This window comes from Erithacus rubecula, assembly GCF_903797595.1.
Source record: "Erithacus rubecula genome assembly, chromosome: 11".
NCBI classification, from domain to species: Eukaryota; Metazoa; Chordata; class Aves; order Passeriformes; family Muscicapidae; genus Erithacus; species Erithacus rubecula.
Window position 1 is genome coordinate 16,125,409 of NC_136663.1, and position 21,996 is coordinate 16,147,404.

General features: G+C 37.5%; 1 protein-coding gene across 1 annotated transcript in view; it reads left to right on the forward strand.

The window, feature by feature from the left end:
- The window catches only part of CUL3 (cullin 3), a 54,893-nt gene that overhangs the window by 1,089 nt on the left and 31,808 nt on the right, over positions 1-21,996 (forward strand). Inside the window, exon 2 of the mRNA XM_079315345.1 lies at positions 17,825-18,022. Coding sequence (XP_079171471.1) covers positions 17,825-18,022 — 198 coding nt within the window. The remainder of the gene's footprint in view (positions 1-17,824; positions 18,023-21,996) is intronic.

Sequence of the window (21,996 nt, forward strand, 5' to 3'; positions counted from 1 at the left end):
CTCCGTAGAAGAGGTTCTAAGTCGTATGATTATAAAAATTTGGGTGGCACGATGCCAGCTGTTCAGAAGGTGCTACTATAAACATGTAGGCATAGGTAACTTGCTGCAGGTTCGGTAGAGTCGTGAGTGTGCCTTCGCTTTGAGTTACGGAGGGGAAGGAGCCAGATTATTAATTGGAAGTGCCATAACGCTGCTGTGTTTTGACAGTCGGTTCAATTAGAGCTTACGACAGAATAACAACTACAGCACGAGTAATGGCGTTGTGGAACGAGAGGAATAGGAAAGGTTCAGTCTGCCGGAGGATGACCAGGAAGCGTGTGTATTTTCAGCCGGGTGTGTGTTAAAAAAAAGATTCTTAGTTGAGTCTCTGCCTTCTAAAGCTTAGCGCTGGCTCTTAAGGTTTAGAGTGCTTTTTCAATGCTATGTCTGATTCCAGTAGGCAGTGGTGTAGAACTAATGTGCTGTGCCTTTATAGAGAAACTGGACATACCTGTTTATCTCATTTCACTGGCAAGGCATATATCAATATATTTGCTTCATCCAAACTCTTGCTGATGAAATTGGAAGATTCTTTTTAGTCTCAGCAACTAACTTTACAGCAGTCTGAGTTACACTGTTTTACTTTTTCCTCTACTTTTAATCATTGATAGTTGCATTTAGTGGTAAAAGTAAAAAGAAAAACGTGGGCTGTGAGATTAGGAATTTTAGCTGATGATAGGTTTTTCATCTCCCTATTTCATTATTTCTTTAAAAAGCCTTTTCCAAGAATGTCAGTTTTGGATCATAGAAATAAAAAAGACAACTTGCTGCCATGTGGCCACGGTTTTACTAACAAGTAGTAGGAAAACTTGTACAAAAATAAACCATGACAAAACAATGTGTATGTTTTGTAAGAAACTGTACCAAAGACAGCAGTCTTTTAATTTGATAAACAGATTCATGTATTCCAACTGTGAATATGTAGCTATGGGTCAGACAACGAAGGCAGACTTGACAATGCGGTAAGCTTAAGTTTGTATTTTTCACCTCTTCTGTATTTGAAATTTGTTTTGGAGGGTTGAGAAATGCTCTAATGGAGCCCTGTTCTTACATAAAGTTAAACATTGTCAAGTTTTTAAAAACTGTTTTTAAAACATTGTCTCTTTTCAGTTGCTTATAGAATATCTAGGTTAAAATGTGAAAAACAAAGTGTCTTCTCCCTAAAATAATAAGTCACAAGTCATCAAGGCCTGCAACTGTTTGGGGACATCTCTTGATAGCCACTTTCCAGATGTCCCCTCAGATATTTTTTTTTTTTACCTAAGGCATTTTGTTGGCAATCCTGTTGATAAAGTGTTTATGGCAAAGAAACATGTACTTTGTTGAGAGACTTGGAGAGGTTTCCCTTTCATAACTGCAGAAGTTAGCAACTGTAGTTGATGTAAAAATCTTAGCACACATCTGCCTAGGTAGTTGTAAAGCTTGGTCCAGGAAATGACTTGGTGCTAGTGACTGCAGTAGGATTATTTGTGTCAATGAGGTGCATTTTTGTGGGGGTAGAGTCTATGTTTAGAAAATGTAGTACTCATGCAGCAGCTATGGATCCTCGCTCTTTTGTCCCAAATGTGGTGCTGCTCTTTGGCTCTCAATTAACACTGCTTCCAGAGGTGGTTTTGTAGGCTGCTTCAATTCATCTTCTTATTGATCATCTTTCCTCAGGAGGTCTTCCTGTTTTAGATTAGTTTGCTTCTTGCATGGAGGTTGCTATTTACTATTACATTAGGCTAGAAATAGCCAAATTGAAATGCTGGTGTTCCTGGAGCATAGCAATATTAGCGTAACTTCCTCCGTGTAGGTTCTTGTTTTTTAATGTTTTGCATTTTTATAGCGTATTTCATACTTTGGTTATTATGTTTTATGATAGCTAAAGGAAAGGAGACATGATAATTTGCCAAACATTGGCAAATTTTCTACCTCAAGAAAAATGTAGTCAAAGTAGATCAAAACATTGGAAAAGCACCAGTCTTCTACCTGGAGATCTTAATACTTAGGAATTTGTTTTATTCTAGATCTTTTTTTATTATTCTGGTAATTGGTGCCAGTTTATCTGTCATCCCAAGTATCCATTAAGATTTGCTAGCTCGGGGTGCATGATGTGCTTTTTTGTACCTCAAGGGCAGTGGCATGGGGGACACTGTTTTGCTGAACTGGGTTGTACAGTAATCAGAAGTAACTGAGAAAAACGGTTTTCTGTATGTTTAACCAGCTTTTCTTTTCCTAGTTTATAAACTACCTTACAAAAAAGAACTTTGCATTCTCTTGTTCATCATGACTTAAAGGCAGTGTTAATATTTGCATCGGAAGTAGTCCAGATGAGGATGCCTTTTCCTGAGACTTCAGACTTGAGCATATTTCAAACCTGGGAAAAATAACAGCAATAAATTTCTAAGAGTGTTTATTGTATATTCAGGAAAGGAAACTCATGAGGTTAAGCTTGTGCTTATCCTTATGTACCACCACAGAAGACTTCCAGTGTGCTACTTTCAGTATCCACTTCTGGTACTTTTAACACCTCCATATAATATAGCTGTTCCATATTTATATAAGGTCTCTCCAGGAGAGCATTCAGGGTGATGTTAAAGCCAGAGAATGGGGCAGTGGAAGAGGGCTTTTGAGAGATAGAAGGTTCCTTTTTCTTAAGCAGTCTTCAAATTTTGTTGTTTCAAATTCATACACAATGCAACACATATGAATATGGATGCTAAAAATAACAACATTTCAGAAATGCCATGTAATTGTCTGTGATTTTTTAATTATTTACAAGAGTGCAGTGGTCTACTGAATACATGTGCATTATATGAAAATGCATGTTTGATACAACTACAGAACATGAATTGCACCTGTTTTGAAGAAGTGTTTCCTACAAGTGTATGTGAGCTGTTTTGCTGTGACTAGTTAGCTAGTGGAAAACTGTAGCCTTAAATATGTTTTGATGGAAAAGTTGTACGTAGTAAAAAATATGCACATTTCTTACATAAATAATCCAAATGTGGGAATTTAGAAAGCATTTGGGGAATTAATTTTCAAAATTTAAGCAAGCAGCATTAATCTGTATTGAATGAACTTTTTTTGCAAGAGCTCGTTCTTCTCTCAATGCAGGTGTCACCATAAAATTGGTCGGATGTATCTTTCTGAAAGCCAGCATGATCCAGTGTAGGTTGTTGGATTTGATCGTTACAGTTGGAGGGGTTTTTTTGAATGCTTTCAATATTTTTCCTTTCCTGCAGAGATGTCTTTCTTCTCTAGAGCAGTGCTACAAAGTAGTGTTTTGCCCATTCTCAGAACTATTTTGGTGGATCGGAATTACATAGTTACATTATGAATTCTGCACAGCATTTAGAGAGATTCTGCACATACTCTTTCAGTAGAACAAGTCTTTAAAAAATACCTGTAAGATTCTGATTAGTTTTATTTGGAATACTTGTGCCCAAGAAAATTCTCATTTTGTTCAATCTTGTGCAGAAAGACAGTCAACCTTTCATCTCCTTCAACTGTTTATTGATTGATGTTACTCCTTTCTTGAAGAAAGTTATGTAAACTTAGAAGTAAATAACTCCAGCTCTTCCATGAGGAAGTATTAAGACTCATATTTTCATTGCCAGCACTCCTTTCTCTGTGATCTAACAGCCACTTGTTCTAGGCTTTGTGTAGGCAGAAGGTTTTTTGTTTTTTTTTCAGGGAGCACCAAATGCTTCTGTGATTTGTTTTGAGTCTTGGGAAATTGATGATGGAAGTTGAGATGAGATTTGTTAAATTTATGCTTCAACCTACAACGTGTAGATCCATCAGTTCCAGAAGCTGGTGTAAATTTGGTCCATCTTGAGCATCTCAGAGCAGATAGCCCCTAGAAAAAGCACTGCAGTGTGGTTAAATTTTGAAGCATTCAGGTTATGTAAGCAGTACGTGAGGATCTGCTTTGGCTTATAACCCTCAGAGCCTGTGAGTTGTTGGGGAGAGCATGGAGAGGCATGGAGGGTGGGAGAAGAGTGGAACTGGGGGGTGGTTTACTGCAGGCTTTTTCAGCTCTGAAAAAAAAAAGTGAGCATACCAAGTGCTGCAAGATCACCTGGTTAACTCCATGTTTTACACACTTAGCTTGTGAATCTTGATTACTTCATATTCTCAGACGTATTTATGGGAGCATCTTAGCTAAACCCACGTACTGTTCACGGTCATAGGTTCACATTCACAACTGAAATTTTGGTTTGCTTAAAAACTAGGAATAAAACAGACCAAAACACTAAAACACTGTTTCATATTTAAAGGAAGGGATTTTTGTGCAAATCAAGAAAAACATGGAAATACTTGCTATTTACTGGACAGTTAATCTTATGAAATCCTTCCAGTTTTCACAATTTTCTTTTCTTTAATGATATGCTGTGAGCAAACTGAATGTTCCAATAATACATTTAGAATTTTTCAGAGGTGAGAGCACTAATTCCAGAGCAGTCTGACTAGTTAGTTGTAAGTGGGTTTTTATTTGATTGTTTTTTTTGTAATACACTGTGCATATTATCTTTTAGTTTATACCTCACCTAATCTCGTTAGCATTCCTCAGTTCTGTAGATGTTCAGGTTTCAGATAAGAATTTTCTTGTTTTTCCTTGCTAACTGGGTCTTAAGTTCTGAGCAATCATCATTTACCACGATACACAGTTTTGAGCCAGTGCCTCTGTGTGGCTCAGGAAAGAGCAGTGCCATTTATGAATCTTGCTGTATTTGAAATTTGCTTGATTTTGCACAGGGCTACAAGGCTAAAGCTAAAGTAATCTCTTAGGATTTTTATCCTGGCTAATTCAATCTGCGCTTTTTCAAGTGGCTTCATTAAGTTTCTCCATCCCTTTACTGGAGTTTACTATTAAAAAGGAATTACTATTTTTCCCTGGTAGTGGTAGGTAAAAGAACTCTATGAGAGTAGCTAAACTGATGAAGATTTTTTTATATTCTACATGAGTAATTGTAGTAGTAGTAGTATGTAACATAAAATTAGACTTTTTTCTGTAAAAGACAGTAAGATTACTCAAAATTTTCTTTTTAATCTGTTCTGGACAGATACACACAACACAAGTGACCCCATTTTTCAGAATATCAAGCAGGTATTCTGAAGTCTTGGGCTTTGATGTGTAGGGCAGGTAGTCCGAGTGCAGGTGCTTTAAAATTTTCATTACCAAGACTGATGCACATTGTCAGTATGTCTTTGTGGTGAAAACATTTTGTGATAGACTGGGACAGATTTTTCTTAAGATAGTTTGATTGAGTCCATTCATAAAACAGAGTGATTGTGTTACAGTCTAAAATAGGTTCTTGACCTTGTACATATGCTCACTGGATCTTATCTTGATTTCTAGTAGCTGTACAAGTGGAAAAGCAGCTCTTGAGAAGTAAGGTCATGCTTTTCATTCTGAGTCAGGTTTTGTGGAAACAGAGCAGGAAAGTAGCATTGCAGAAAACTCTAGCACAGCCAAGCATAATTTTAATCACGTTATTTTATTTTTTCTGAAAGTCAGTTAAAGCCAGTAGAATTTTTTTAAATGACTGATGTTTCTTTTCTGAAGGTACAAGTACTGGCAGCTCAGCATAAGTAAATACTGTTAGATGGCTTAACAAAAGAAGTTCCATATTGATTTTAACATTTTGGGAAAGGTAAAAAGTGCACTTAATACCCGAGTACTGCAAAGAGGACAAAACTGTAATAAACAGTTATGTGTGGTGGTGGTTGCAGTGGAGTGGCCTCAATTCTTTAATTAGCTGTTTATAAAATCGGTGTTTGAGGGCTGAAACTGTCTTGCTTGTAGTTTCAATAAGGTATAATACTGTGCAAAATGTTAGCAGATAACTTGCTTTATTGGTTTATGATTATGAATAAGATGCATTTGTGGAAAAGCCAATTTTTGTTTAATGCTAATGAGAATAAACATAAATTAAGGCAATAACTTAAATTATACATGTGGATAATATTAAATTGGGCAAGCTTATATAATAAATTCATAACATTAATCTCTTAGACTGCATGTGGTCTGAGCATAGGCTGTGCATATCTTTTTCTTATATTTTGTTTGTGAAGAATCTTTGAAATAAACATTTTACTTCCACACTAGTTCTGTTTTTAAAACATTGGTAGCATCTGTGTGGACCTGGTTTTTTATATTACAGACATGGATTTAACTATTTGTATAGCTATGAATTTTTTTCTATTGCAATCATTTCAGTGTTAGTCTTAAGTCTTCCAGTCACTGCTGGTCTGTGTATGTGCTCATGGTGTTTGCACCATGTGCAACAAAAATTCCACAGAGAGAGGTTATTGTCAGGACACAGGGGTATTGATTATCTGTAAATTTGTAAGAGATTTAATATTTGTATCTTCCTTCTGCTACCTGAAGTGAGCTGAGGGGGGAGAAAAGAGCCATCTTGTGTTGGCCTCTGTGCTGTTTACCATAACATTTTATCTTTCTATGCCTATGCAAGTTCTCAAATGGTTCTGCTGCTGTTATTATGGTGGAGGAGTTGTAATCAAGCCCCCAAAATCTCTCAAGGCCCTTCAACCCCACCATCTCCTTTTGTTCTTTCATCCCCCTCATCATTTCTTGTGTTCCTTGTTTTGAAATGACTACAGGAAATGTGTCTGCAATCTTTATAAGCTGGTGTGTATTTCACAGATTTCCTCTTTACATAGTGTTGATTTTTGGACAATTGTAAAATACTGAGCTACTTGTAGGTTAATTGAAAAAAGCCAGAAACAATTCCTGTGGGATTTGCCTTCAGTGTTGAGTAGGCAAGGAATGGGCTATTTGTGGTTCAGGGAAGCTTTCTGAATTCAGGTCATCAAAGCTGGAAAGTTAATGAACTAATAGATTTTTTCACTTGGAGAGATGATACCCCTGAGGAGACTCGGTGCCTTCCACAGAACGTATGGATGTGCAGAGCAGCATTTCTCTTTCCTTTGACACTTCTTAACTGGGATTGAGGCATGCAGCATCTGTTATTTTTTAAGGTTGTTGTAATGTTAATATTGTAGAAATCACCAATACAAAAGATTTGCCAAAAAAAACCCAAATTAATTTAGTCCCTTATTAAGTTATGACTTTTTATTTCTGTTTTGTAGTGTTTGTTGGGTGATGGTCTTAAAACTAAATCAGTATATGATCACATACTGGATCAAAGTTTTAGTCTGTTCTGACTAGGTTAAAAACAATACTTCTATTAGTTTAGAGTTAGAAATGCTCTGAGTAGTCTGGGGTATAGTGGTGCTGCTTGTGCTGACAGTGACCTGTCACTCTCAGGACAACCTGCTACTCATCACCTGCAGTGCTGAACTCCCACTCTTGTAAAAGAAATGAAGAGAGGGGCCTAAATCTCATTGAAATTTGAGATTTTCAGCTATCTTCATTCTTTGCTAGTAAATCTTGTTAGGTTATACATAAGCAAACAACTTGCCTTTCTGCTTTCAAGCCTTTAGGAAGTTGAAAGTAACTCCAGTGGAAGAGCAATGAGCCACCTTCCTTCTCCTGCAGTGTAAGAGCCTGCACATGGGCCCTTATCCCAAGTAAGCAGCTTTGAGGAAGTTTGCAGGCGAGTGTAATTTGTGTAGTTTGCTCACAGTCACACAATCCTCAGGTTTTGAGTTTTGTCCTTGCCTCTTGCAAGCTTTTATTGCAGTGGAATGCTAAATGTCTTCAATGAAATGATATGATTTGGCCCTGTTTGTATATGGGAAAAAGCCCAGTAATTTATAAAATTTTGTGCCACTGTTTGCACTGTCTTGTCATTTCACCTTTGCCCAGAGGCTGTTTGACAGCTGCAGACACACAGGTGAGCTGTGCCTGTCCCTCCCCACACCTTACAGACCTCCAGGATCCTACTGACAGGTGACAGGGATGATTCACTCCCAGAAATCCAGGTTTTCTTTGTTCCAAATTCTGCTTTTCTAATTAGGTTCAAATACTTTCTTTTGACACCAACTTTGTTTAGAATAGGAACAAAGCTATTTAATTTCTTTCAGGAACATATTTCCTCCTGTTTACACAAACCTTTTAAATTTTTGTTCCATAGCTTTAGTTGGAGGAAAGTTTTTTGGGATCACTACTTCTGAAGTGAGTAAGGAGGACTCTCAACTTTTCATTAGTCTTCAAAAATATTGATAATTTTTATTCTTTTGGGTAGGACAGAGGAAGTTGATCTTTGGCTTCAAATCCTTATATTTTTTCCTCAGTTTCATTCAGAATGGTTTTTGCTTGAGTTAAGCAATACACAATACACTCTTCTTTTTGCCATGTATTATTTGCTCCATAAGAGACAGTACACTTACTAAAATAAGTCCAAAACTTACCTCAGGTCTGAAAATGCTTCTGTTAATTTGCAGAGCTAAAAGTGAAAGATCAGGCATTCTGAATTGTGACTTAGATCTGAGCTTGCAGAAAAGTAGGAGTATTGACAGTATATAGCAGTATATACTATACATGGAAAGTGTATAGACAGCTCTTCTTTACACTTGTTAGTTTGGAGTGCTCCAGGGAAATCAGGAGTTTGATTGCAGATGTTTTATAGTCCTCCTCTGTTTTCAGGTGCTGTAGTAACCAGCACATGTAGAAATGTCACTGCATGTTTTTGTAAAGAGCCTTGGTTTATAGTGTCACTTTTTTGGCAATTTAAGCACTTCCATTATTCTGTATCAGTGACAACAATCTTTTGAGCTAGAGCTTCCTCGATTTAGCCTCTTAGCAGTTCAGTTCTTCTAGAAGCTTGAACAAAACCAGCTAATTGTTTTCTTTTAAATACAACTTTTTAAAAAACAAGTTTCATAGTGTAATGTCAGGTGGGCAGAAGCTTGCATTGTGGCATGGGAGATTTTGCTCATTCACAGCTAATGCCTTTTGTTATTTGAAAGGCATTTAGATTTGTCTGCACATGCTGGGGAAAAAAAAAGATGTTCTTTAAAAACTTGGATTTCTGTATTTTAATTAAATACTATTCTGGTGTCTGCTTTGGGCAAAGCATGCAACTGTAGAATAAATTCCTTAGTGTAAGTAGTAGCACCTTAGAAAGTTTATGTTGAAAAGAAGTTAATTTTGTGTTTTCTTTGCTTTTCCTCAATATCCAGCCCTTCTGGAGAACAGCATCCATTAATCCTTGCTGAATAAAGCATATGTTTATTTCAAGTAGTTTGGGTCTTGTGGGAAATAAATAGCAAGGCAAATGAGTGAGGAAGAGACAGAGTTAAGCTTTGTGTAAATGATCAGATGCAGGCATTACCAACTTTGATTATCCTGTTGCTACTTAACTAACTGACAGTTTTTAGAGAGAACCTTGAAGACTGATCTGTGTGAATCCTTATATATACCAATAAGTAAATGAAAAATGAGACTGGTGAGCCAGCATTCATTTTTCATTGGCCCACTCAGACAAGCAATATTCTGCTTTTGTCTGTATTAATAAGAGTTATTTTTTTTATCTGTATTAATAGTGTGACTGAAGGTGCATTTTGTGAGTTGAACATCATAAATGGCAAAGTGAACCCATAAGTTGATATTTGGGGAGTATAACTGTTTGTAGTTGCTTGTTAATATGGGATACTGTTGGGAAAGTGTGCAAAGGTCTGTAGAGAAGAAAGTTGTCTGTGTTCATAGAATCACAATCACCACTGTGCAACTTTGTGTTTGAGTTTGTTTGCCTCTTCAGAGGGTCTCTGGTTTTTGCATTTTTTAAAAGAAATTAAACCAAGATTTTGTGGTTATCTGGTAAGTGAAGGCTGTTCAAAAGTTCATAGTCTTAGATCAGATGAAGCAGGTGTTTGGGAGAAGTTGGTTTTCTCAGTTTTTTTCCCCTTCAGCATTTTAATGTCCATAGATTTGCAAGACTAAAGATGAGGAAGGGCGTTTGGGAAAAACAGAGAAACTTTATTAAATGGAAATTGAAATCAAGAGTAAGGGAGGTATGTTGGTAGTTCAAGATTAGTCTCATTCTTCTGAATTGATTCCTGAAATGTGACAGATAAATGAGTATCTGATCCTTAATTTTGTTCAGTTGCCTAAGCATGTCAAAACTGTTGCTGTAGTATTACATGTTGTAATAAAGACTTGCTTTTAATTTTTCATACAAGCTGTTAAATTTTGCTGTTGTGTAGTGAAAATCCTGTCAGGCCTAGCTATAATGCAGGCAAGTGTTATATTTTGAGAGAAGAAACAAATCCTTTTACCTGAGATTTACTGGAAAAGGAAGTTCTTGGAGCATATTGCATTTTGCTGTAAAGCTCAAGACCAATCAGCTAACCCCCTTCCTCTTCAAACTCCTACCCCAAAGCAGCACTTGTGTGGGGAGACCATGCTACAATGCCTTGGAGGTAAACCAAATCTGTTGGTCATGGTGCAGGAGGTGACTTCTCCTTTAAGGAGCAATCACTTTTTAGGCTATTTAACCCATCTGCTCCATACTGGCAGAACAGCTTTTCAGTGCTGCAGAAGCAAAGTGGAGAAGGAAACAGTTTTGCCTAAAATACTGCAGCTCTTGGATGTTGCAGCTGAGAAGCAGGACTCCTCTTTGATTTAATTGTATGTTCTGCTTGCTTCTGCTGAGTAAAGCCTGGGAAGGAGAGGTGGATATTGCAACTCCTGCATTTCTGTTGCTGATTGAGTATTGTCATGGAGCCTTGCCTGCAGAGGCTCAGGCCTCTCTGAGGATGATACTAGAGCTGGTTTTTGCCTTGGCCTTTAGAGGATTTCTCTCAGCACTGGTTACTCTGCTCGTCTGCTGAGCCTGGAATGGGACATGGTGCAGGCTGTGAATATTCCTTGCAGGAGGAATCTGTAAAAGTTTAGTGTAGGGTTTGCCCACCCAAACAAGATCAGTGCTTGAATATCAAGGGAAGAGTGAAGAACAAAACACAAGTATTAAAAATTGTCAGTAATTAATCTTGTAAATGACAACTGGCAGATGCCATAAGCAAGTTATAGGCAGAGATTCCCCCTCACCACACACCCCTCTGAGGGAATATAATACTGTAGTAGGCATTTCCTGACATTCCTTAGGAAACGTGGATAATACTGTATTGTCATCTTCGATTGTTGCTAAAGGTCACCTAGGAGCATAAGGTGTCCTACTTATTAGGACAGTTTTGGTAGAATATTTCTCTGATTTCCCTGTGACTCTTGACACATGTCATAAGATTAATATCCCAAATACAGGAGAAGAGCAATGAGACAGGGTGCCCCTTACTTCATGCTCCCTCTATTAGCCTCCAGTCATATTTTTGGTGTGTCACTAGTCAACCTGTTCAGATAGCATGATTGAGGAACTTTGTGTGTGGTGGTTTTGATTGTTAGAGATTAGTTGTTTTTATTTGTGGGAGACTGTGTGCAGCCCATGCATCCTGTTCCAGATATACTCATTGTTACATAGTGAGGAAAACTTAACTCAGAAAAGTGTGGATATTGAGCTCTCCATTTGACATTAATAGGAGTACATTTTATCTGCTCTATAGTTGAAAAAAGTGTAGTTCCATGTCTTAATATGCCCTTTTTCAGAGATATTCTTGGAGCAAATGCTAGATAATATATCTCTGTCATTGTCAAGTCTAGTCTTTTAAATTAACAATATTCAAAGGGTTTATAAAAATTCAAATAGTGATTAGGTTCTGAGGCTGGAAATGTGCTGCTCTTGCCCTTTTCTGGATAACCTCATCCAAACTTCATCCAGAATGAAGGATCCAGGCTCAGGATACTGAGTTATTGTGTAACAGACTATTTAATACCACCTTGATGGATGCCCTGTCTTGCAGTGGAAGGGAACACTGCTGGTGACAGTCTCCTTTGCCTCAAGGACTGTGCCCCTGTGGTGGCAGTTCTAGATGACAGCACTCAGACCCTTCTCGTTTTTTCTTCGGAGGTATAGGAAATGGGGAAGTGAGAATAGGTGACAATTATTAGGTGCAAATGTTACTCCCAGTGCTGCTAACTTACTTTAATTGTTGGCATCCACTCAGTTCCTTCAAGGTAGAAAGCATAAACACCTGTATTCTGTAATTTTAGATGGTTCTTGTCTCGGTGCTCTGTGGTATTAGACCTGTGAAGGATATTATGGAAAGGAACGAGGCAGATGGTTACTCTTTTTGAAAACTTTGAGAAGCCTTATTCTGCAGTAATCACTGTCTGGATTGATGTGTTTTGCCTGTTAATGTGTAGAATTGTGGTAAACACTCTCCAGCTATGCTGTAGAAAACTGAGTACCAGTGTTTGTAACATTTTTGAGAGTAAAAATGTCCTGCAAATGTGTTTACAGTCTATTAAAACTTCTGAGATTCAACACCTTTGATCTGAGATCTTTGTGTGGAATTTATAGATCTTGTATAAAAATTCCTTCTGCAAGAAGGGTAAGAAGCAGTCTGGTCACTACTCTTGATACTACTGGTTTGTGTATGTCCTGTTGCTCCTGGTGGACTTCTGTGGATACTCCTGCTGACAACTATGTAGGACATCTGTTTACCTCTTCCTCACTTCTTTCTTAACCATCTCTTGTTAAGAAGACGAAATAGCTACTTAAAGCTGGTATAAACTATCAAGATTTCAACAGGCTCTTAGCAGTTTGCTTCTGTAATTTCTCCTTGCAATTCACAGCATTTCAAGCATGGTTATATAAGATGAATGAGTTCAGTAGTGTTAAGGGCAAACTGATGACAAGGAAAAAAAATTGCAAATATGGAATGAAGTTGCATTCAGGGGAAACTGCTGTGAAAGTTAAAGTAAATAGAATAGAAATTATACCTCAAAACATTTATTTCTCTGCAAAGTAATGTGGATTTCCAGCAACAGATATGTCGGATCTTTCTGTATCTGGGAGTTTTCATGTTGTTTTTTGACTGTAGTTGGTAGAAGCTAGGGAGCAAACACCAGGTTCCACTGGTGACCACAAGTATTTTGTTGCTCACCTTTGGTATTGTACAATGCATTTCCATTGGAAAACTGGTACAGGCAGTTTGAAAAGGTCACGTATACACAGGGAGCCCTGGTTTTCCAGCTTCCTCAGCCTACAGCTATAATGTGTATTACCAGATCACCAGTGGTTAAAGTTGGAAGGCACTTCTGGAAGTCATCTTGTCCTGCCCCACTGCTCAAGCAGGCTCACCTAGAGCTGATTGCTCAGGTGTATCCAGATGGCTTCTGAATGTCTCTAAGCTTGAGGACTCTGCAGCCTCTCTGGGCAGCCTGTGCCAATACTTGGTCACCCACACCACAGAAAAGTTTCCATTACAATCACGAGGAATCTCCTGTGTTTGTGCCCACTAATTCTGCTCCTGTCACTGGGCGCCACTGCAGAGGCTGGTTCCCTCCTCAGTACACCCTGCCTGTAGAATTCACATGTACTGATTTGATCCCTGCAGGGCTTCTCTAGGCTGACTCTGTCCTTCCTAGTAGAGCTGCTCCAGAGGGTTGGTAGCAGCCCTTCACTGGTCTCTCTCCAGTGTGTTTGTCTCTCTCTTATGCTGGGGAACCCAGAACCGGGAACAGTGTTCTTCATGTGGCTTTCCAGTTCTGAGTAGAGCCCTTGGCTTGCTGGTGACCTTCCATAAGCAGTCTAGGATACCATTAATCTCCCTTGCCTCAAGGGCCCGTTGGTTTGTAATCAACTTGATGTCCACCAAGAGCCTTGGGTTCTTTCCTGCCAAATATGCTTTCCAGCCATTTGCCCCAGCAGGCATTATTCCCCCTAGGGATGGGATGTTTCACTTCCCATTGAAGTACATGACTAGAAGGGGGGTGGATGACATTTTGTATGAAGTTGTATTGATCAGAAAATAGCGAGAATTGAGCTGGTTGCTGGTTCTGATTGAATGCTGATAGGTTACTTGGAACAAGTGGTGTCTGTAAGCTTCCAGGAGGGAGAGAAGTCTCTGGGAACTCTCTTCAGGACTATTGCCAGCTTCAGCTGCTTTACAGGTGATAATGGCAATAGATTGCTGACAGTGATTGTTTATTTGACTTGATGGTTTTTAATAGGGTAGATAAACATTGCTGAAGAAAGGGGCTTGAGTGTGTCTGATCCTGCACTGTGAAATAAAGGACCTTTTGAATCCTTTTCGGTCTCTTTTTTTTTGTGACATGATTGTACTTTCATGTACACTGACATTTTAGTCTTAATTTCCTCAAGATGTGCTTGCGCTACACTCTGAGTTCAGATGTTTGTGCTCGAGTTGCATCTTTGAATCATTAGCATTTGGGCAGCAGTGTGTGGAAGTTTTCCAACCAGCAGCTTCTTATAAACAGCTCTCTCTCCTGCCAATAACAGACTTGGTCTCTTTCCCATTCCCCAAGAAAGGTAATGTTCAGATAAGCGCGAGTACATTAACACGTTTCCTCTGCTTGGACACTGCCTTCTTACTATCTTGGTGAATCTGGGTGTAGACACTACTGAAATTACTGGGATTTCACTTCTGAAAGCCTTTCCAAACCTGGGTATTTGTTTTTTTGTTTTTTTTTTTTATAGACCAGCAGAAGAAGCAATCTGTGTTCTGCTTAAATCTGCAAAAATGCAAAGACACAAGCAAGGCAACTGTATTCTAACTGTGGGTTTCAGTTATAAAATATAACCATTAGAGGAAATCTGGGAATGAACACAGAAAAAACATCTGGGCTCTGATCCTGTATTTGTGGAAGTGGATCACTTACAGTCTTTGTTGCTAGGGATCTAGAGAGTTACATAAATCTTCATTGTTGGGTCAGACTGGGGGATTAGGATTGCAGTTTTGTTATCAGAGATGCTTTTGTAGAGAATTCTGAAAAATGCCAGTGTTCTAGTAGTATCAACAACTTACTTACTGGTTATTTTTTTGGATTTTAAATCTGCCTACAATCCTGACCTAAGCAACAGGATGAAAAGTGATGAACCTATGAGTTAACTAATCCAAGAATAGATTTAGTCATTGCAATTCTTACATGCCTTGAGAATACAGGAAGACCTCTTCTGCTCAAATGCTAAACAACTTTTCAGCAGCAGGGAGGAAATAATACATTTTTGCTCAAACTTTACTGCAGTGACTTACTGCCAAATAGAATGGAATTATTTAAAGTATTGGGAGTCTTTGCTTTGTTAGAAAACACTGCTGCAAACAAGTCAGCTATGCTAGATCTTTTTTGGAAGACAGTGCTTTTCTAACGTGATATTCTAGAACTTGAGCAAACCTGTTCCCATAAAACCTCACAGATACTAATCTGAGTCAGAAGCAAAATAAGAAGCTGCATTGAAAAGCAGAGTTTTTATTGCTTAATCCTAAAAGGTAATAAGGTAATTTTATAGTACTTTTTCAAATATTTCTGTATATTTATCTCATGGAGATGTGTACTCTTTAAAATTACCTTCTGTGGACCTTTCTTGTGCTTTCAGAGTATGTCAATAGCTCATGGTATGTCAATTGTTAAGTGGCACAAAGCTCTGTACTTGTTTGTATTCAAGAGCAAATAATGTTGCAATCACTCCTTCTTTTTTTATAGCATTTGGATTAAAGTACGAGAATTAAACAGTTTGCTTTTAGCTTTTTGCTGACCAGATCTGAATTATTGGATGTGCTGCTTTATCTCTGTATGTAACTTACAGAGATGTTCCCTGGGACCAACCCAGAAACAGGGGCACTGTAATACCTTTGCAGACTGGTGCCCAGTGGTTTGTCTGGTTTTTACAGATCATACCTTTGCTTAGAATACAGTGTGCAATTAAATTGCAGTTGAGATTAAAAGGTTATGTTGGCTGAGAGTTTTTTAATTAGCAAGGGGAGCCTCTGCTTTGTTTGAAAACAAAACCTCAGGTTTTTGAAAGGAAAGCTGACAAGCTTTTACTTGGATTGCTGTCTGCAAATCTAAATGGTTGCCTTCCTTATCAGTACTTGTAAATTGCTGGTTCAGGAAGGCTGTAGAAAATAACTTCCCTGAAGGAGCACCAATGTAGAAAATGCAAATTAAAAACAAAATTACTGTCCTTTCAATACTGTGTGTAGCAGAATGAGGAAGAAGTGTGGAGGGAGCTGTGACATTCTATCCACCATTCCTCTGTGACACTGAGGCTTGGCATTTAGAAAATAGGGAGCTAAAAAGTTTTCATCATGTTTGTGATTTTATTTTGGTTTTGCTTTTGGATACATAATGGCCCATCTTAAGTTTGGGGTACATGAAGTTTATTAGTCAAGTGCATCTGGTATCAGAGGAGTAGGAATAGTAGCAACAGGATTATTTTTATAATAAAAATCCTTGTATTTAACCAAAACTCCAAAAGATGGCCAGTTTATAAGATTGTGTGTCTTGTTTTCATTTTATTCAGCAGCCCATTCCTTCCAAGCCCATTCATGCCTTTTCCTTATTGTGAGCTGTGTTGTTATTATCATGCATAGGAAACTTGATACAATATTTTGAAAATACATATAAAAATAAACTTGGAATTAAAAAAATCTGGTAAATAATTGCATTTGATTGCAAATGGAGTCATATCTAGTCTTTGTATCTTTGCTCTATTCAATTAGTGGGTTTTGTTGGAAGGAGGAGGAGAGGTAGATTAGGGCTGGTCATGATTTTCCTCTATAATGTCATACCATTTTTTTTTTACTCTTTTAATACTTTCAGTTCCTATTTTCAAGACTACTTTGATGGTATTGAGAAACTTTGGGATGTTTTCACTTCCCATAGTAATTCTGGGAATAGCAGCTTTTTTCCCTTCTTTCTTCAGCCCTTTTCTTTAGCTATTAAATGCTAAATCTGTTCCTGATTTTGTATAAACTAAACCAAACTTAACTTTAAACATCGCTTTTTAACTTGGTTCAGTTTAAAAGTGTTTGGGATTTCTTTTCATTTGGGTGATGAAACCTGGCTGAATCACAGACTTTAAGCAATGCTGGTATCTGATTTTTTATATGTTTTTTTTTTTTTTCCTATACTTACTTGTAATCCCAGATACTGCTTTATCTATAAAATATCATATATTGAAGCACCTTTGCATTGGTAAAGCACGAATGTGAAATGATTCACTAAATAGAAGCTTGCTGTATTGAGACTTATTTCTTATAAGAGTTTTTCTCCTTCTCTGAATCTGTTTTCTTTCTTTCTGTGTATTTACTGAAATTTACAGGTCTGAATAACAATTCAAGCAGATGCTTAGTGCTTGGTACATGTCCTTTAGGAAGATATTTGTATGAAGGGAATATGTTCAGTGCAGGTGTTAATGTTGGGCATTTATGGGGGTTCTCAGTGGTACCTGTACTTCTTTAAATTGTAGGTACAGTATTGTGGGTGTGTAATTCTTTGGCTGTTAGTACCTCAGCTAGTCCCTAGTTAGTTCAAGCAGATGACCAGGTTTGCTAAATCTGTGTCAGACATTATTATCTTCTGTTGTACAGATGGGTTTGGGGTCTGGTGAAGCAGATCAGTATTGCAGTACAATTTATGAAGTGCCAAATAATGTGTTAATATGGAATGAGAGTTAACCATCTACCACTGTTAACCTGTGGAAGAGGAGTGGGAAAGAGACTTTTGTCCACAATTACCCTCCTTTACACCTCCAAAGGCTCTGGAGTTGGATTCTGGGGATTTGCAGTTCTGAAACAAAAAAGCATTAAACTTTTGCAAATTACAATTTTCATAAATATTTCTTGAAATCTGTACTATTCTCATAAATACTGTTTTTCTTTTAATAAAGTTTGAGAAATCTTGTGATAATAGAATCAACAAGATGGGGCAGAGCAATTACCTCATATTATCTATATTCCTTTTTTTTTTTTTTTTTATTCAGAACAATAACGTAATGTTTTATTTTTACAGATGACTATGGATGAGAAATATGTGAACAGCATTTGGGATCTTCTGAAAAATGCAATCCAAGAGATTCAGCGTAAGAACAATAGTGGTCTCAGTTTTGAGGAGCTGTATAGAAATGCTTATACAATGGTGTTGCATAAACATGGTGAAAAACTCTACACTGGACTAAGAGAAGTGGTCACTGAGCATCTAATAAACAAGGTTTGTCCATTTGTGAATTAAAATAGAAGTGTTTTTCATATGAAAGAATTCTGAACAGTTATTTAAATGACAGAAAATCTAACTTCATTATGTTACCTTGAGTTGCAGTTGTGTAACTTCTCTCAAAAACGTTATCGTAGAACTAACATCAAGCTCAAATGATTCCATGTTCCAGGTACAGTTTGTTGTAAGTTACTGATGGAAGGCAGACCATAAGGAAGCATTTGAAAGTGTGTAACAGGAAACAATTTTTTTTAAGAATGACTGTTAAGAGCTGATAATTTTTTTTAAGTATTTGTGTCATTTTTGGTGGCGTTTTGTGAACTTTTAGGCCAAATTTTCTCTTTGTTTGCCAGTCAGTTTTTCATCTGTGGTAGAAATAAATACCAGTGTAAGAACTATTTTCTATAGGCTAATGAACTAATTCACAAGTTAATGAGGCAGTTGTGCTGGGATTATGCTCTTTCAAGAGGTGGTAGGCACTGTTCAAAAACAGCAGCTCAGCAATAGTAAAAGTCCTGAGTAGCTCACACTCTGCTATGTCAGCAAAACCATGTAAGTCAAAAATGAGATGCTACATCTTCAGAAAGTTTCTGCATCTGAGAAAAGGAATCTTTGTGTCTTGTGTTAAACCATGGAATCACTTCTTTAGTCTTTGAGAGAAGTTTAGAATTGATTAATAAATATGTAAGTGGAAAAAGTTAAGTCACTTTTTAGGATTCCATATAGTATTTCATGGCAATAAGATTCTAAGCCTATGGGAGATGCCTGCCTTACTCATGGTAACATCCATAGCAGAGAGGTCTGTGTCCACTTTCATCCCATATTTGATCCCACATTCTGACTGTGGGTTCAGATGGAATATCAGATTTTTGTCCTGTTTTTTTACAAGATCTGTGAAGGAAAGTCAGAGACCATCAGGTGTCTTGGATGATTACTTCTGGCTTAATTACAGAGAATGGATGGGAGATTTATGGCTAAATAATTGAGGATGCTTGGGGAATTTTTTTGTGCATTCCAACTGGAGTTACTGCTGTGGCAGAGAAATGTGTTATTTCTTTTCTAAAATCTTAGTTTTCAAAGTTGTGGTCCAGATAAGTGCAGTCTAAAACTGCTTTGAATGTGGGGCTTTTTTTACTGTTTGCACCAGAGGAGACATCCTCTGTGAAATGGCTAAATAATTTGCAGTTCTTTTCTATAATTGTAGCACATCTGTGACTCTCAAAAACTTCTGGTTTCATTATGTGTGCATTCATAGTCTGTACTATTCATATAAAATGTGGCAAATGGCTGAGGCTTTTTTTGCCTTGTTCTTGTATATGCCTATGCACTTAATTATCATGGCACTAAATTTTTATTATTCCCAGGCTTTAGTTTATCCTGGCTTAATTTGGTGGGTGTTTTTATCTTTGTTCCTAGGTCTTCTGCCACTTATCTTAGTTCCTAGCTATTCTGCATATTAAAAATTAGGCATTTGCAGAATTAGTTATTCTGAAGTGCTGATTGTGGCAGCCTGACAAATGAGCAGAAGATTCAGAGTTTGTATTTTCACTGCAGAGGCTGAGAGGACTGGACAGATAGCAGTGCAGAGAAATGCCTTTCTTACACTGAAAAAAAAAATCTTCTCTGATTACCAAATATTTTTATCTTTAATGTGATTAATCAAATTGTATCCATGTGTGTGGGTGATAAATAGATGACTAAAGTTTTTTCAAATAAAAAGGTTAGCTGAGTTTTAGTAGTTCATTGCTGTAGAATTAAAAAGGCTAAATTATTCTGATGATGCCAGCCCATAAATTTAAAAAAAAAAGTGACTTCTGCCAAAAATTTCTGTACAATAACAAAAACTTATAGATGCTAAAAGCTTCTGCTTGTTCCTTTTGAATGTTTGCTTAGACAAATTATGTTGAGGCATATATAGATGGAAGTATGGAAAAAAATAATGCATTGTTTATTGTTTAAGAATAGGATCAATTTTATAATGACATCTTGTTTGTGCCATTGGTCTCTGTTATAAGATAGATTAAAACAAAAGTTTTTTTTAGCCTCACATTTTGTCATAGAAATTTTAGCAAAATCTTTTATGTTTGCTGTCTCTTTCCAAGAGCAATTCTCTGGTAAATTTAAGTAGCCAGTGAACGATAAATGCTCTCATTACAAGTCTTGGTAAAACTTCTATTCAGAGAATCAGTGGTGGATGCTAGAATTTAGAAGAGGGGAATTTTGTCAACTGAAATATTGTTCATTAAATGTTGTTACTTGTATAAAAATGGAAATGTTCACAGATGAATAGATTTTACTGAAGAATTATACTCAATTCAGGGAGCACTGCTGAGGAGCCTACCCCAAATTTGCAATAATCATTGAACCATAACTGCCATTTGTTGCCCACATCTCCAGGTTACCTTTTTAGAAAAAGCTGCACACTTGTGGTATTCCAGTCATACTGGTTAATTAAGAATAAAGGAAGAGACTAGGTAGAGGCAGTGTATATGTTCTGCTGTTTTTAAAAATGGTTTTAAAGCCTGGAAAGCACAAGCCTTCATTTTTGGTAAGTCATGGTTAAGAGCTGTAGATTTGATTTATGCTAATTTAACTGTCAGGTGAAAGTTATGCTTATACAGCATTTTAATTAGCAATCAAACACTAATGACAAAAGTATTTAACTTTTCAACAAGAAAACAGTGCAGTGCAATGTCTTGACAGCTTAATTGTAAATAAAATAATAGGTGTAAATATGATCAATACAAGATGCATGTAAGCAAGTTATTACCAAGACTGCTTGGTTTTAGATTTGCAGGCCCCAGTGGTTTGCAGTTCTAAATCACCCTGTTCTGGCTGTGGGATAAAGGCTGTAGTAAGCCAGGTACTCTGCATCACTGGGACAAGTCAGCTCTCCTAAACTACCTTGTTCTTTCTACTGGGTAAGAACATGCTAGAACTTGTCTTTACCTGTGTGTTGACATCATTATTTAAGTATGGTACGTGTAGAGCTCTTTAAAAATACTTTGAATTTTGAAAGTACTGAAATCTTTCATCTTAATTCAAGTATTAAATTCCTGTGCATCTGATACTTCACTGATTTCTCCTTTTATTTCCCACTAACAATCTTGTAGCTTCATGTGGACGGTCTTCCTTCATACTTCTCAAGCCTAGTGTTACTACTTCACACAAATGTTAAGTGCTTCTGAAACACACAGAGCTTAATTTACAGCTCTAAACCATTTGATGATAGGCAACATCATTTGTGTTACAGTAAAAAAGTTAAAGTTAAAAAGTTTACAGGGTAATGTTTTTAATGTTCTTTATGCATAAGTCAGTGGGACCCTATGATGTGCATCCCAGAGTCCTGAGGGGAATTGGTTGATGTTGACATGCCACTCTCCATGATACTTAAGAAATTATGGCAGTCAGGTGAAGTTCGAGGTGATTGGAAAAGGGGAAACATTGTACTCATCTTTCAGAAGTGTAGAAGGGAGGACCCTGGGAACTACAAGCTGTAAGCCTCACCTCTGTGTCTGTGAGGATCATGAAGCAGATCCTCCTAGGAGTTATGCTAAGGTGCATGGATGACAGGAAGGTGATTTAGGACAGCCAGCACAGTTTGACCAAGGACAAGTCTTGCCTGGCCAACTCAGTGGCCTGCTATGAAGGAGTGACCACATCAGTGAACAAGGGAAGAGCTCATTGCTCTGGACATCTGTAAAGGTTTCTACATGGTCCCCCATAAACTCCTTCTGTCTAAACTGGAAAGAGATGGATTCAGTGAGTGGAGTTAAGTAGTTAGAAATTGATTGGGTGGTCGCACCATTGGTTGTGGTCAATGGCTCAGAGTCTCAATGGCCATCAGTGACAAGTGGTGCCCCTCAGGGTCTGTCCAGTATTTCTGTCTGTCCTGCTGTTTCAGAGTAACAGTACAGGCAGGCATGTGAGAACACCTTTGGTCAGGAGGGCACAGAGCTGCTCATGGTGGC